At 32.6% G+C, this 14,719-nt stretch overlaps 2 protein-coding genes across 2 annotated transcripts in view; one reads left to right on the forward strand and one right to left on the reverse strand.

Annotated features, from left to right (window-relative positions):
• Positions 1-1,282: 1,282 nt before the first annotated feature.
• On the reverse strand, positions 1,283-14,272 carry LOC142337070 (uncharacterized). The gene is made up of 11 exons (XM_075386140.1): positions 14,060-14,272; positions 13,602-13,820; positions 6,591-6,743; positions 6,044-6,477; positions 5,291-5,577; positions 4,910-5,044; positions 3,892-4,151; positions 3,210-3,286; positions 2,770-2,945; positions 2,046-2,161; positions 1,283-1,640 (listed from the first exon to the last, which is right to left on the reverse strand). Exons 1-11 carry the CDS (start codon positions 14,065-14,067, stop codon positions 1,367-1,369), a joined length of 2,139 nt encoding a protein of 712 aa, XP_075242255.1. The 5' UTR covers positions 14,068-14,272; the 3' UTR covers positions 1,283-1,366.
• A 106-nt stretch (positions 14,273-14,378) lies between these two features.
• The window catches only part of LOC142337080 (cyclic nucleotide-binding domain-containing protein 1-like), a 28,497-nt gene continuing 28,156 nt past the window's right edge, over positions 14,379-14,719 (forward strand). The window contains exon 1 of the mRNA XM_075386151.1: positions 14,379-14,603. Coding sequence (XP_075242266.1) covers positions 14,534-14,603 — 70 coding nt within the window. The 5' untranslated portion in view covers positions 14,379-14,533. The remainder of the gene's footprint in view (positions 14,604-14,719) is intronic.

Below are 14,719 nucleotides of genomic sequence, written 5' to 3' on the forward strand. Positions count from 1 at the left end.
CAAATCTAGCAACTTTTTTTTGCAGGTCTCAGTCTAAGGCTGATGACCGAGAAGTTTTTGAAACATAAAATTATTAAGCCTAAAATGAGCGCAATTAGCTTCAACGAAAATTATGTTAAACGAACTTTTTCCGACCTTTCTAAGTAAATTAGAAGAGATTTTATGTGCATTTAATCTTTTTGTGAGGCTTACATGGTTAAGAGTTTACGTAATAATTTTTTCTCGCTTTTTTTTAAATTGTTCAATTCAATCCACGCATTGCTCATTTATTTTACTAAGTAACATTGATATATATATATATATATATATATATATATATATATATATTTATATATATATATATATATACATATATATATATATATATATATATATATATATTTATATATATGTATATATATATATATATATATATATATATATATTTACATATATTTTTATATATAAATATATATATATATATATATATATATATATATATTTATATAAATATATATATAGATGTGATGGTTTGTCTTAGATATATCATGTTTTTAGAATTTCATGCCAAGAATTTATGGGTTCCTATATGTCTTGACGGTTTTTGTCAAAAATCTTGCCAAGATCGTACCACGATTTGTCAAGTTTTCGTGTGTGATTTTCAATATGTTTCTACTTTAGTTTCACGGGAATTTTTGAGCGCAGCCGATGAAACATTTACTTCCTGAAAAAATTTCAGGGCTTTTATTCCTAAAAACGCCAGAAAAACTACAGCAGTTTTGCAGAAATAAAGTAAAATGTTTTGTTATGGCTAGTGATTTGTTATGGCTAGTGATAGATACTCCGCACTTTAACTCAAATTTAAATTATTTGTACAAATTTTCTATTAAAAGTTTTTTTTTAAATTTTTGCTATCAAGTAAGCAAATTGGTTTGCTCAATATTGAAAGTTCCTAGAGTATTCTTTTCTTTTTAGAAAAAACTTTTAAAGATGTTTAATTTTTCAACTTACGCTAATTTACAGCAATTTTTCTTTTTGCTTTGAAAAATGCACATAAAAGTCCCGCTAATAGAATGACAATCAATCCACAAATAAAAGCCAGTACAATTTTTCTATCATGAAAGTAGTTTCAGATTTATCAACTTAAACATTTTTTCGTCTTAAAAAAATGAAAAATTATAGTGAATAGTAGAACTACCGACTGATAAATGAGCGACATAGTAAATCAACTTTTTTTCTGAGGAATTAGCGAGAATCATCAAGAATTTTCTGAATAGAAATCTCTTACACTATTGTATCCAAAAAAGCTTGCATTAGAGTAAATTCAGTGTTAAATTTAAAACATTCTAGACGGTTTTCAGGTTTATCACGATTCTGATGAAAATGATCAGAAATAGAAGTCAAAATCTTCCCGCCGACTTGATTCTGGCCTTGGTTCATGTACAGTAGAAGGTGATTGGCTTGAACTGCAGCTGTCTTCAATTTTCTGTTCAACTGTCACTGCCTCTATATCTGATTGGTTGATGCTGACAGCTTCTTCTATATTCTGATTGGCTGACTCAGATTGGACTTCAGTGCCTTCGGATGACATTATTGGTCTCTCATTAGTCAAGACATATTTCCCAACGACATTCATTGTCTTCAGTTTCCGCCACAACATTCTGAAATTTAAACCGAGTTCTAAAAAGCATTTTGTCACCATGATATAAATTTGGACAAGGAAAAATTTTGAAAAAATTGCAAAAGAGAACAGAAATCAATTTTGCCACTCGCTTTTTTTGCGAGAAACGGTATGCAGGTCTAAAAATCTGAAGCTTGAATTTTGTACGAAAATTGCGTCGTATGAGTTTCCTTCGTATCGGAATTTCTCAAAACTTGTAGAGAACATTCTTAAATTAAATTGATCGCGTCTGAAAGGTATAATTACCAGCGCTTAATAACTTGTATTCTTCGGTTTCGAATTATAGGTGAAACATTATTACTTACCGAATAAAAACTGCATAAATAATAAGATACAAGCTTAGTTTTCAGATTATTATCCACTGCTTAACGAAAGTGTAACTGACTTTATTTCCATTGGTGATATGACAGCTCTGCCCAGTTCGTCGTTGAACTCTTTACCCACTTGTGTAGACATCTCAATCACTCTCTCACACAGCTCACTGTACCTCTCCACCAGTTTCTACATATGTGAAGACTTTGTGATAATGGGACATGAAGGGTCTCATTGATAACCCAGTGGTTACTCTTCTTTATCGTTCCATACGTTGGCAGTTGAAACAAAATACAGTTAAGAAAAAATTTATAAAGGAAAAATTGTATCAAAATATTTGCAAAAGTTCTAAAAAATGATGTTCTCGTTTGAATTAGAGAATTGAAATGTATGCATTTTCAAAAAAAGTTTCCGGTTGCTAAATTTGTTAATCTTTTGATCAAGTTTGAATATGGTCCAAGACTTGATGTAGGGCACAAATTTAATCGAAAGTTTCATGGAGTATTTTTCAACAATTTACAATAATCTTCAAATTTTCATTCTGATAAAATGTATTCATTAATCTTTATTTTTTTCGGGACCAGGCAAAATATCGAAAAATAGTTGTCCGAGGATTGTATCACTTGTATCTCGCACGAAACGTCGGCCAAGATTGACTTAACAAAAACAGAAACGCCAGGGTAGTATAAAATTCCTAACTGTTAAATAAATTTGAGGGTTGAAACAATAATAGACCAAGCATAGAGAAAAGCAGAGTAACTCAAGCTAAATGGATTTTGAAAACTTGAACACTTTACCTGATCTTGATTGGCCAAATCGTGGATGGACTGGCTGAGAACTCTGGGAACCATGTCATGTTTCATCTCACTCTTGGTTGCTTCTATCTTCTTCATTGTGGACAGAATCTCCTCTCTCAGTCCCAACACTATCTCACTCCTGCTCAGTTTCAACTCATCCGGCACTTGATCTGTTTCTGCAGACATAAAAATTATCTCTTGTTAAGGGACAAAAAAATAGTTTGGTTAATGAGCAGGCTTTTTTGTTCTACGGTAAGCGCTGGTGTTTCTTATTACCCAAAAACTATTGCATTGATAAGCCTGGTTGAGAGCTGATCATTAAAGTATTAATTTTTTCGCTGAAGGAAGAAAAACTATTCAAAAAAATTGCGAACAAAAGAGCAAGCAATTTTTTGCACAGCAAATTTGTGACAACCAATTTAAACGTAACTGATGATTACCTCCAAGAAGAGACAATTTTCGTGTCTCTTTGCGAGCCTCAACTCGTCTTCTCACTGACTTGATTTGCTCGTGCAAACTAAACAATGAAAATGGATAAAGATACTATGCTATCAAAAAGCTACGTACACCTGAATAATTTTCAAAAAGCGCATTTTGAGTTAAAATTAGTTCTCTAGTAACGGGTCAATACGCCTTTAGTTCTTCAAAATTTTGTAGGCGGTCTGTCTGTTTTCATAATTGTTACTCCGAAATGGATCAGATTGACCAATTTCATTCAGATCGTGACTATTTACTGCCCATTCCAGTGCCTCCCGCTCCTATTCATTATATTTATGCACAGGAACATAAGCACGTTGAAAATAAGGTCTGGAAATTCAATTTTTGTTCGTAACTTTTTAAAAACTAAATTAAGCCCTTTAACATGTGTGAAGATTTAACAAACAGTTTCCGTCCGTCTGATTGTATTTTTAACCAAAAAACAAAGCGTTGGCTTGTATTAACTTGAAATTTTGTCAACAAATTTTGTTCTATTCCTTTGCAGAACTGTATACGGACAAATTATCAGAGAAAATGTAATTAATTAAACATTTGGTTATCTTTCATGGCTTTACATGTTTGGAATCAAGTCATCAGAAAAAAACAGGCAATCAGATTAATCCTCATAAACTCCATTTTGCTAACCTTCTGTTGCCCTCCATTAACAACTCGATCTCTGCCTCCATCTCACTGTTACGTGACTCCTCTTCAACTATGACGTCAGATTCCATTACATGGCCCATGTCGCCACCTCCCCCTACTACTCCTCGTTTGCCTCCTCCTGATGCTGATGTTACAGCAGTCCCAGCTGTGAGGAGACCTGTCACCTCGCTCTCCAGAGATCCGGATTCCAGTTTGTGTCTCTCGTTCAATGCAAGATGTCTCAAGTAGTTCTCATACTCATTCTGCACACATTGTTTTTCCAAATAATGATTTTGTTTATTATAAATAAACAAATCAACTACTCTTCTCCGGTCTAAATGCCGCTTCAGTTCAATGTTAAATATGTTAAATATGTGATGTTTTTGAACAGATAAATTAAGAATATATAACCCTGGAGTTAAATTTTACCAGTCACAAATTATTATTAATTTACTAATAATTGTTGATATTTAAAATCAAAACTTAAAGGTCAAATGTAAAAAAAAACTTAGCCGCCAAATTTTTTTTCCAGCGGAATCACGTCTGTTTAAAGTTTGCGGGAGATACCAAGTGTGCTACGGTGAAACGTGTAGCTATAATATGTGAAATTCAAACCAAATTGACCTGAAAACAAAGAAAAACTGACCTCTGATCAGACATTACTTGTGCTGAAATCTCCGTTTAATCAGTTTTTGTAATATTCTCTTCTCGAATCTTTACCTTCTAATCCGCCTGTGATCAGACTTTTTATGCTCTTGAAATGGCCAATGATTGGACTTTCGCGCGGTTTTGATATCATCTTACCAGACCTAAACACCTGATCACAGACCCAAAAAATTATTTCTGATTAAACCAACTCCAGATCATTGCATTCTTTGCATTTTGGGTTGCAGGACCTTGTAATTTGAGCAAAGAATTTTTTTCTGTAGTGAGTACAAAATGGTATGATAAGAGCGTCGTCATTTAAGACTGGACTTCCACTCGAAAGATGTAAAACATATTTTGTTCAAATTATGGATACCTTAATGACTGCAAGAACTGGTCCAAAAATAGGCAAGTCTTTGACGAGGTCGTCCCATATCTGTCCATGGGCAAACACTTTTTCCAGATTCGGGGATGAAGCACGGATAGTCTTTGAAGGAAATGAAGTGAGCAGCTGAAAAAACTTTAAATTTTCTTGGAATTTTTCTCAAACTTCGAAACTGTTGTTGTCTTGCAAACATCTACAACGAATATCTCATGATAATCTATCAAAAAAGCTGTGAAATAACAAATAGTAATTACACTGCTTACAAATTTTTTTTTTGGTTTCTGGCTAATTTGGCGAAACTGACGTTATTGTAATATTTTGCAACTTCTGTAATTTTTTTTGTAATTTTCCAAAAGTTTTTGTTTTGCTAACCTTTCTGAGTTTGTCTTTGTAGTACTTGGATGCCATATTGTTTGAAACCAATTTCACTTCTCGATTCTCAAAGTTCAACACTCGGCTTTGAAATCCCAGAAATCCCGAGAACTGGTCTTTCTTGGTAGCTCCATAGAAATGAGAAGTGAGGAATTTAGTCTTGGCTTCTCCTGGGGTGCCTGGAGGAGTGGGGGTGTGAGAGGGTTTCTTAATCAATTGTATTTTGGGTAGCTTAACTTCCCCTGGTTTCACTTCTTCCACTTGTGGAGCTTTGTGCCAGTTGCTTCCTGAAACAAATTGAAAAAAAAACGGGTTTAAAAATCTCCCAAAATTCAATATGAAAACTAATAATTGGATATCGTATTAAACATGCTTACTTAGAAGGTGGAGGAAGCTTGCAAGACCTCACTTAGATAATATGGAAAGTGCTTAAATTGTGCACGCAAATGATCATATCGAATAAATTGAATAAATAATACAATTAGGGGATTGAGCCGAAAATAAACATTGACCACATTTTCAATGTATTAAGAGACAAAAAGTGGAAATAAGCACCAAAAATGAGCAAATTTACTCCAAAAAAATTGGTAAAGGGAAGTTAGAAGTGAGTTTAAATTTTGCCTTTTTATTTTGTTCTAACTTTTGTCAAAAACAAGAGATGACGACCAATCTTACAACTACACCTTTGAATTTTGATTTAATTAAGATCTCTTAATCTAAACCCTAACTGAACGAACTCTATTGATATCTGACCTGAAGTCGGATGAATATTCTGCAGGACTGAAATCTCATTGATCGTAGACTCATCAGCTTCGTAAATCCCAAGATCTTCCGACGTCAAAGACCCCTTACGCTCCTCATTTTCCGGGATCTCTTCATTCGTTCCCAAAATGAGCTGATCTTCCTCGAGTTCTGTAATTTCCAGTTCTTGATCAGGCGGTGGATTTCTAGTTTTAGCTGAGCTTGTTCTGGGAGGTGCTTGTTCGCTTGCTGTGTCCTCGAATACTGTCGATAGTAGGTTGTTAGCACCCGCTGTGCGCATCACAAATTCTTGCAAAGCGTAGTTCATTGTTTTGTATTCTGACACACCTTTGGCAGGTTTCCCCTTCGGTTTCACGGGCTTTTTGTGTTCGGACTTTTTCTTGATTGGTTTTGCGTATTTTTCTCCCCATTTCAACTCAACATCCCTAAAAACAGTATTGACTTCAGATTTTGAGCGGGGCTTCACCGAAATATGATACCAAATGCTAACGATTAAGCGGCTAATGTATTAACCTAATGTATTAAGCGGCTAACTAACCCCAATTGGGCAGGTACAATCGGGTTCAGATGTCGTTCGTTCAGGTGTCCTTTTGTGAAATCATCGATGTTTGACCTTTGTCCTCTGGAGACAGTCGTCACTATTTTAGACAGGTCATTCGACAGAGAATTCGAGGTAACCCTGCTTACAATACTGAAACACAAGAACGTAAGAATTTTTTACATAAAGAAGTGTGTAAGGCAGGAACCGGAACAACAGTCGGAACTGTTTCCGTTTTCCTTGAACAAAACTTTTGTCGTGATTACCATTTCTGAAGAAACCGATGCTTGCTTTTGCACTGTTCATAATGATTTCTTTAGCCTGATAACAAGTAAGGCTATCCATTGCCATTTATGTATACGTATAAACTGAGCCTCAGAAAACGCATTGGAGCATAATTCTATGGAAAAAGTGTTAGTAGTCGAACTTGATAATGCAAGAATTATATTAAAAGGGTTGGTAGGTAACAATGAGATGTGTTAAAAAGCGTCTTTTGCATTTCAAAAATTAGCCTAACTCGATAATAAAAATGCTCGCTGATATTTCCGGACGCTTTTCAGGATCACAGTAAAAATTAGCAACTAAAAAGCCTGATTCATAAAAGTTCAAAGCTCAAAGATTATTGTTTTGACGCAACATTAGTGGGGTGAGGGACTAAAAAATTAACCGGTTTTTTTGTTAAGTCAAATTTGGCCGTTCGATATATTAATCATAGAGATTTGTGAGTAGTATCATTAGAAAGACTTTCCAAAAAAACTTGACATTCAAAACAATTTTTATGGTTCTCTCTTGTTTTTTGGGGAGTTATTGAGTTTTGAACTTTATGTGAGCGTTCATGTGTTTTGAGCCGATTTTTTTCACCATTAACCTAACTAATGTTCAATTTTTGTACAAAATTTTTGTTTAAAACTGGCGTCTCAAACAATGTATTTCACTATGTTTTGAATCAATTTATTAGACGCACTGTCATAACAAAGATAGTTTTAGTCATAGTGGAATTGTAGAATGAAAATTCTTTGATTTATATTGGGCCGCAGTTTCTTTAAAATCTTTTCAGGAAATTTTTTCACATGGAACGCAGAAATTAATTTTCATGTCAGTTTTTTCAAAAGGCAGAGCTCATTTACGTTCAAACGCGGCTCCATGAAACTTTATTTTGTTTTCAGGGAACAGGTTATTTTTTAATGGTTTCGACATTAAATGATCGCACACTTTACGTTGTTTTTTTTTTCAAAGTTTTTATTGAATTCGTATTCCTTTTATTCTTTTTTCTGTCAATTTATTGCTCGACCCCACAAATTTCAGGACTTCTCCATTGCTATTGAAAGAAGAATTAATATGTTGGGCAGCTGCAAGTTTTAACTAACGGTTTTACGTTTTTTTTAAACAGTAAAATAGTTTTTGTGGTTTTGTATCTTTGTCACATAATTGTTCCACTGATGTCTTGTCTCTCTAGAACTATTATCTCCATGTTGTTAGAGAGAAGAAAAGTTCAACATATTTGAAATAGCTTTGTCACTTTGTTGCACTTTTTTATGGATCTTTAACTTTTGTATCTTTATGTTTCTCTTGTGTTAATCCCAAGAAATGTTCTAATTGTTTAGAGTTGTGCTTGATTTCCTATTGAATTATAGTCAAATGTATTTCGGTTATTGAGTTAATTGCTTGTGGTTGTGCTGATTTTGGTACCAATATTTTTCAAAAAATATTAGTGAAAACAAATATCTATAACATATTGAATGTTTGGTTGTGTTTAGAATTCTTTATTAAGTCTATTGAAACTATCACAACAATAAAAGGTCTTTTGGCACAGAAAAAAGGTTTAACTACGTTTATATGAAGTTTATATGAAGTTTCAGTGTATAAATTAGGCTTTTGTGCCTTATAATTTTCGCAAGTATTCATTGATATTTTTTGTTTTGCATTCTTGAGAAAAGTTAAATTTTAACGTTCACTTGTAACATCAATGACAATTGGCATGAACTTGCTTTTAAACGAACAATATTTGTTCTATTGGTTTTATTTAACTCCCGTTCAATGACATGCACGTTCTAAAGTTATGAGACAATATGCAATCAAAGTAAACATTTAAATCAATTCATCATTTTTTATTGACTTTTTGGCTTGAAAACTTTGTAATTTTGTATATTGTTTCTAAATTTTTGAATTTTGCTTGTCTTTAATTTTATCTTATATGTTTCTCTCACAAATAAAGGTCCTATGTGTTTTGTAACAAGTCTTGTGTTATTCGATTATGTAATTTTTAGCTGAAAACAAATACTAGTTCTGACTTTTGTAATTATTTGGTTTCAATAACTCAACCGACTGTTGAATATTGCAACCTTTCTTTTTTCTTTTGTCGACATTTTACCTAGTCTCATAAGTTACAGGTCCATCTGTTCTGTTGCAAACGACATCTGTTCTGTTGCAGCAGGGTAGATTCTTTCGTATGGGATTTTGACTTTGTTACTTAGTATTTTGAAAGATAGATTTTATATTTCTATTTTTTGAGAAGTATCATTAGAAAAACTTGAAAGACCAGCAAAGAACTCGAAATTGAAAACAATTTTTATCGTTCTGTTTTGTTTTTGGGGAACTTTTGAGGTTTGAGTTTTTTGAGAGAGTTCGTGTGATTTCAGCTGACTTTTTTCACCATTTGCTTAACCAATGTTCAATTTTTGGTCAAATTTTTTTGTTTAAAATTGGACTCTCGAACTATGTATTTCACAAAATGTTTGACTATTTAAGTGTTTTTATTGGACGCGCAGCGATAACATGGATAGTTTTAGTCGTTATGGATTTCTACAATGAAAAGTCTTTGACTCATGTTGGACCGCAGTTTCTTTCAAATCTATTCACAAAATTCTTCACATGAAATGCTGTCCAATTAATTTTCATGTCAGTTTTTTTTAAAGGTAGAGCTCATTTACGATCAAACGCGTCCCCATGAAACAAAACTTTGTTTTCAGGGAAAAGTCATTTTTTAATGGTTTCGATAGTAAATGATCGCGCACTTTAAGTTGTTTTTTTGATTATTTACAGCTCTTGCGGGCTTATATAGTCTAATGACTGGATATCAAAATATGGAGAAATATCTGCGTCCTACAGATGAGTAAATGAACCTATCTAAATTTTCAGTTGTTACCTTATTGGCTGCTATAATTTTGAGGAGAATTTTTTTCAAATTTTTTATTGAACTCCTATTCTTTTTATTCTATTTCTCTGTCAGTTTGTTGTTCGACTCCAATAATTTCAGGACTACTCCATTGCTATTGAAAAAAGAATTATTATGTTGAGCAGCTTCAAGTTTTAGCCAACGGTTTTAAGTTTTTTTTTGAAATATTAAAAAAGCTTTTGTGTTTTTGTATCTTTGTCATAAAGTTCTTCTAGTAATATCTTGTTGCTTTAAAATTATTGTCTCCTTAGAGGGAAGAACAGTTGAACATAAATGAAATAGCTTTGTCACTTTTTTGCAGTTTTTTAATCGATCTTTATCTTTTGCTTCTTTATGTTTCTCTTGTGTTATTCGTGTGGCATGTTCTAATTGCTTAGAGGTCTGCTTGATTTCCTGTTGAAGTATTGTCGAAAATATTTCAGTGAGTGAGCTTATTGCTTCTGGTTTTGTTTATTTTGGTACTAATACCTTTCAAAAATTATTATTGAAAACAAATAAAATTAACATATTGAATGTTTGATTGTGTTTAGAATTCTTTTTTAAGTCTAGTGAAACTATCACAACAATAAAAGTTCCTATTAGCAAAGAGAAGGGGTTTAACTAAGTTTATATGAAGCATCGGTGAATAACTTAGATTTATTGCCTAAAAATTTTTGCAAGTTTTTTATTGTTTTTTTTTTGTTTTTACCTTTCTTCTGGTTCTTTTCGCAGTCTTGAGAAACGTTCAAATTAAATTTTAACTTTAAATTGTAACTTGGTCTCATCAATGACAGTTGGCATGAACTTGCTTTTTGAACAAACAATATATTTTCTATTGACTTTATTTAATTCCTGTTCAATGACATGCACATTCTAAAGATATGAGACAATATGACACCAAAGTAAACATTAAAATCAATTGATCATTATTTAATGACTTTATTGGCTTGAAAACTTCGTAATCTTCTCAATTATTTCTAAATTTTTGAGTTTTGCTTGTTTTTGTTTTTTTTTGTAATCTTAAATGTTATTCTCATCAATAAAGGTCCTATGGGTTTGGTAACAAATTTTGTGCTATTCGATTATGAGTTTATTAGCTGAAAGCAAATACTCGTTGTGACTTTTGTAATTATTTAGTATCAAAAAAATTCAACCAACCATTGAATTTGCCCCCTTTTTTGTTGACATTTTACCTAGTCTCATAAATTAGATGTCCATCTGTCCTGTTGTGAACGACAAGTGAATTGCTGTAGTGTAGATTTTTTTGTATGGCTTTCTGACTTTGTTACATAGCATTTTGAAAGAAAAATATTAAATTTTTTGTCAAATATTTTTTGTTTTGTTGTTATTACTTGTTTCACATACTTTTAAACTGTATTTATAATTGGCCCTCTAATGCGACAACGCATTATTTAATTCTGTCAATGGTTTCAAATTTTACTAATTTTTCCACCCAAAAAATTTTTTTTCTGGAACACTATATGAATTTCTGAAAGCTTCCTATCTCATCTTCATTTGGTAGACATTTATGACCAAAATGTCGAAGAGTACGTTCAGAGTAATATGTTCAAACCCACATTGCCTAGTCCCCTTCTTAATATAAAAGCCTCATTCTTTATAGATGGTACAATCCTGATAAAACATTTAATTTACTTGGTGTAGAAATGGATTTTCTATCTTAAGATATCTTGAGAAAAATATGAAAACTTATGAAATTTTAGAAAAGTACTAACCTTGGGTTATTTCTCAGAACCATTTCTCAGTTCGGTTTATCGGAACAAATATTGATTTTGATTATTAATGATAGTTCTTACTTTGTCTAAACTGAACGAATTCAGAACCTCTAACGAATCTTAAGATTTCTTGTCTCAATATAGAGGTTACTTAACAAATTTGGGATAAACTTAATTCAACCATGTGATTTTTGAGACTTTTTTCCTAAGATTAGTTTATAAAAAGAAATTGGACATGATTATATCTCTACTATTTACTTTCGCGGAGTATATTTACCGCTTGATTTTTTGTAGATATTCAGAGCCTCTTTTCAACTTAATTTTGTAAGCGAAGTCTCTCCTTTCTGTTGGTAAAACACAGAGTTCGTATTTAGATTTCGGCTTGTTTTTTGATATGTTTTTCTAAGTTGACAAAAGTACTAGAAATGAAAAGGTGTTAGTTAATTTTTTCTAAGTATAGGATTGTGCCCGTCTTTCTTTATAAGTTAGTTATGGCAGAAGGTCTTTAAGAGAATTAAAGTCGCCTAGAGGGCTAACTTAGAGAAAAACAATACTTAGGAATTATTTTCAAAACTTGATAGAATTTAGAGGCTAAGGCCCCCGAACCGCCTTAGCTGAATTTTAAATTTTTTTGCCTAAGATTAGATTATAAAAGAAATTGGACATGATTATACCTCTATTATATACTTTTGCGGAGTATATATACCGCTTGATTTTTTGTAGATATTCAGAGCCTCTTTTCAACTTAATTTTGTAAGCGAAGTCTCTCCTTTCTGTTGGTAAGACACAGAGTTCGTATTTAGATTTCGGCTTGTTTTTTGATATGTTTTTCTAAGTTGACAAAAGTACTAGAAATGAAAAGGTGTTAGTTAATTTTTTCTAAGTATAGGATTGTGCCCGTCTTTCTTTATAAGTTAGTTATGGCAGAAGGTCTTTAAGAGAATTAAAGTCGCCTAGAGGGCTAACTTAGAGAAAAACAATACTTAGGAATTATTTTCAAAACTTGATATAATTTAGAGGCTAAGGCCCCCAAACCACCTTAGCTGAATTTTTATTTTTTTTTCCTAAGATTAGTTTATAAAAGAAATTGGACATGATTATACCTCTATTATTTATTTTTGCGGAGTATATATACCGCTTGAATTTTTGTAGATATTCAGAGCCTCTTTTCAACTTAATTTTGTAAGCGAAGTCTCTCCGTTCTGTTGTTAAACAGAGAGTTCGTAGTTAGATTTCAGCTTGTTTTTTGATATAATTTTCTCAGTATGCATAAGTACTAGAAGTTAGCTGGTGTAAGTTAACTTTTTCTAAGTATAGGATTGTGCCCGTCTTTCTTTATAAGTTAGTTAGGGCAGAACGTCTTGAGGAGAATTAAAGTAGCCTGTAAGGCTAACTTAGAGAAAAACAATACATAGGAATTATTTTCAAAACTTGATAGAATTTAGAGGCTAAGGCCCCCGAACCGCCTTAGCTGAATTTTAAATTTTTTTGCCTAAGATTAGATTATAAAAGAAATTGGACATGATTATACCTCTATTATTTACTTTTGCGGAGTATATATACCGCTTGATTTTTTGTAGATATTCAGAGCCTCTTTTCAACTTAATTTTGTAAGCGAAGTCTCTCCGTTCTGTTGTTAAGACAGAGAGTTCGTAGTTAGATTTCAGCTTGTTTTTTGATATAATTTTCTCAGTAGGCATAAGTACTAGAAGTTAGCTGGTGTAAGTTAACTTTTTCTAAGTATAGGATTGTGCCCGTCTTTCTTTATAAGTTAGTTAGGGCAGAAGGTCTTTAAGAGAATTAAAGTCGCCTAGAGGGCTAACTTAGAGAAAAACAATACTTAGGAATAATTTTCAAAGCTTGTTGGAATTTAGAGGCTAAGGCCCCGGAACCACCCCAGCTGAATTTTAAATTCTACACTTGGCGTTCTTTAGTAACTTAATTGACAATTAGATTTGATAATTTTATTTTAATTAGTCTGCAATAAGTTTGCAGTGAAGGCTGCAGACCATCTTCTACTTCTGAAACAGCCTCATCTTTGATCAGCTTCCTACTGAAATTAATTCCGATTTTTCTTTCAGAGTATATCTGCCCAAATGGCTCTAAGATTTCAAAAGTTCTCACTATTTTTGCTGTTTGGCAGGTTTTGGCGCCTCTTTCCGTTGGTGAGAAACCACTTCGAAGTTAAGATTCCTTGAGAAATCTTTGTTCACTGCACCTGGTTTCAACAAAGTCGGTTGGCTGTTATCTTGTTTGATTTTTCCAGCACTGCTGTTGTTTTTGTTGCCTCCATACAATTTGAAATCGGGAGGAAATGTCAAGTCTGTGGGTTTCACTGCCAAGCTGCAAGTTAAAGTTTTTATTTGAGTATTTGATAAAGAAAGGATCTTCTAAATCAGCAAGTCGAAAACCTGATTTTAGACAGATGTTTGAGGACTTTATGATCAGTGGTTAATATGAACTATCTTTCCTTGATGTCTCTCACCTAAGCCTAGGGTTACCGGTGGGGTCACGTAAAAAAATAACTCGTCCACGTAAGTCTCACAAACATTTTAAATGATAATACGTAAAATAATACTTGCCTTGCCATCTCCCGGGTAATTATAAGTCTAAAACTAGCAAGTAAATATTTTGTCAGTTAAATAAGTAAAATCCGTTGCATATTGTTTACAAAATCCAAGCGGAAGAGTTTTTTTTTCATTTATTCATTTAAAATTGATCACGTTTGCATATATCAAACATGGTCTATAGGCACATAATGCATATGCATAGAAGAAGCACGCGTATGCTCAAATATGTGTATTGTATTTGAATAGAACAGCACCTGCTCAGTTTTTTTCTTTCTTTTACCTTTACTGCTGTGAGCTTTTCATTTTTTATTGTGGTTTCAAATAGATCACAGCAAATATAAAGTGAAGCATCAAAGTATGAACGTTTTTTAACAAAGAATAAGTTTGTAGAATAGGTTGGAAGATCGGACTCTGCTAATTTATCTATTTTTTTTCGTCAGATCGTTTACCTTATAAGATCACGCGGTTTGATTCATGTGAAATACAATGACGTCATCCAGCACCCTACAATTGCCCCTTGTATTGGTGGACAACCGATCTTTAGTCTCTCTCAACAGTAAGTTGCATTTCAAAAACTGAACATAATGCATGCAAAATGATTTCTTTAATGTTTTCTTTAATTTCCGAATAGTTTAAGCAAAAAAATTTAAAATGAAATTTTGCTAACAATTT

This window comes from Convolutriloba macropyga, chromosome 1 (assembly GCF_964194025.1).
Source record: "Convolutriloba macropyga chromosome 1, txConMacr16.3, whole genome shotgun sequence".
NCBI lineage: Eukaryota > Metazoa > Xenacoelomorpha > Acoela > Convolutidae > Convolutriloba > Convolutriloba macropyga.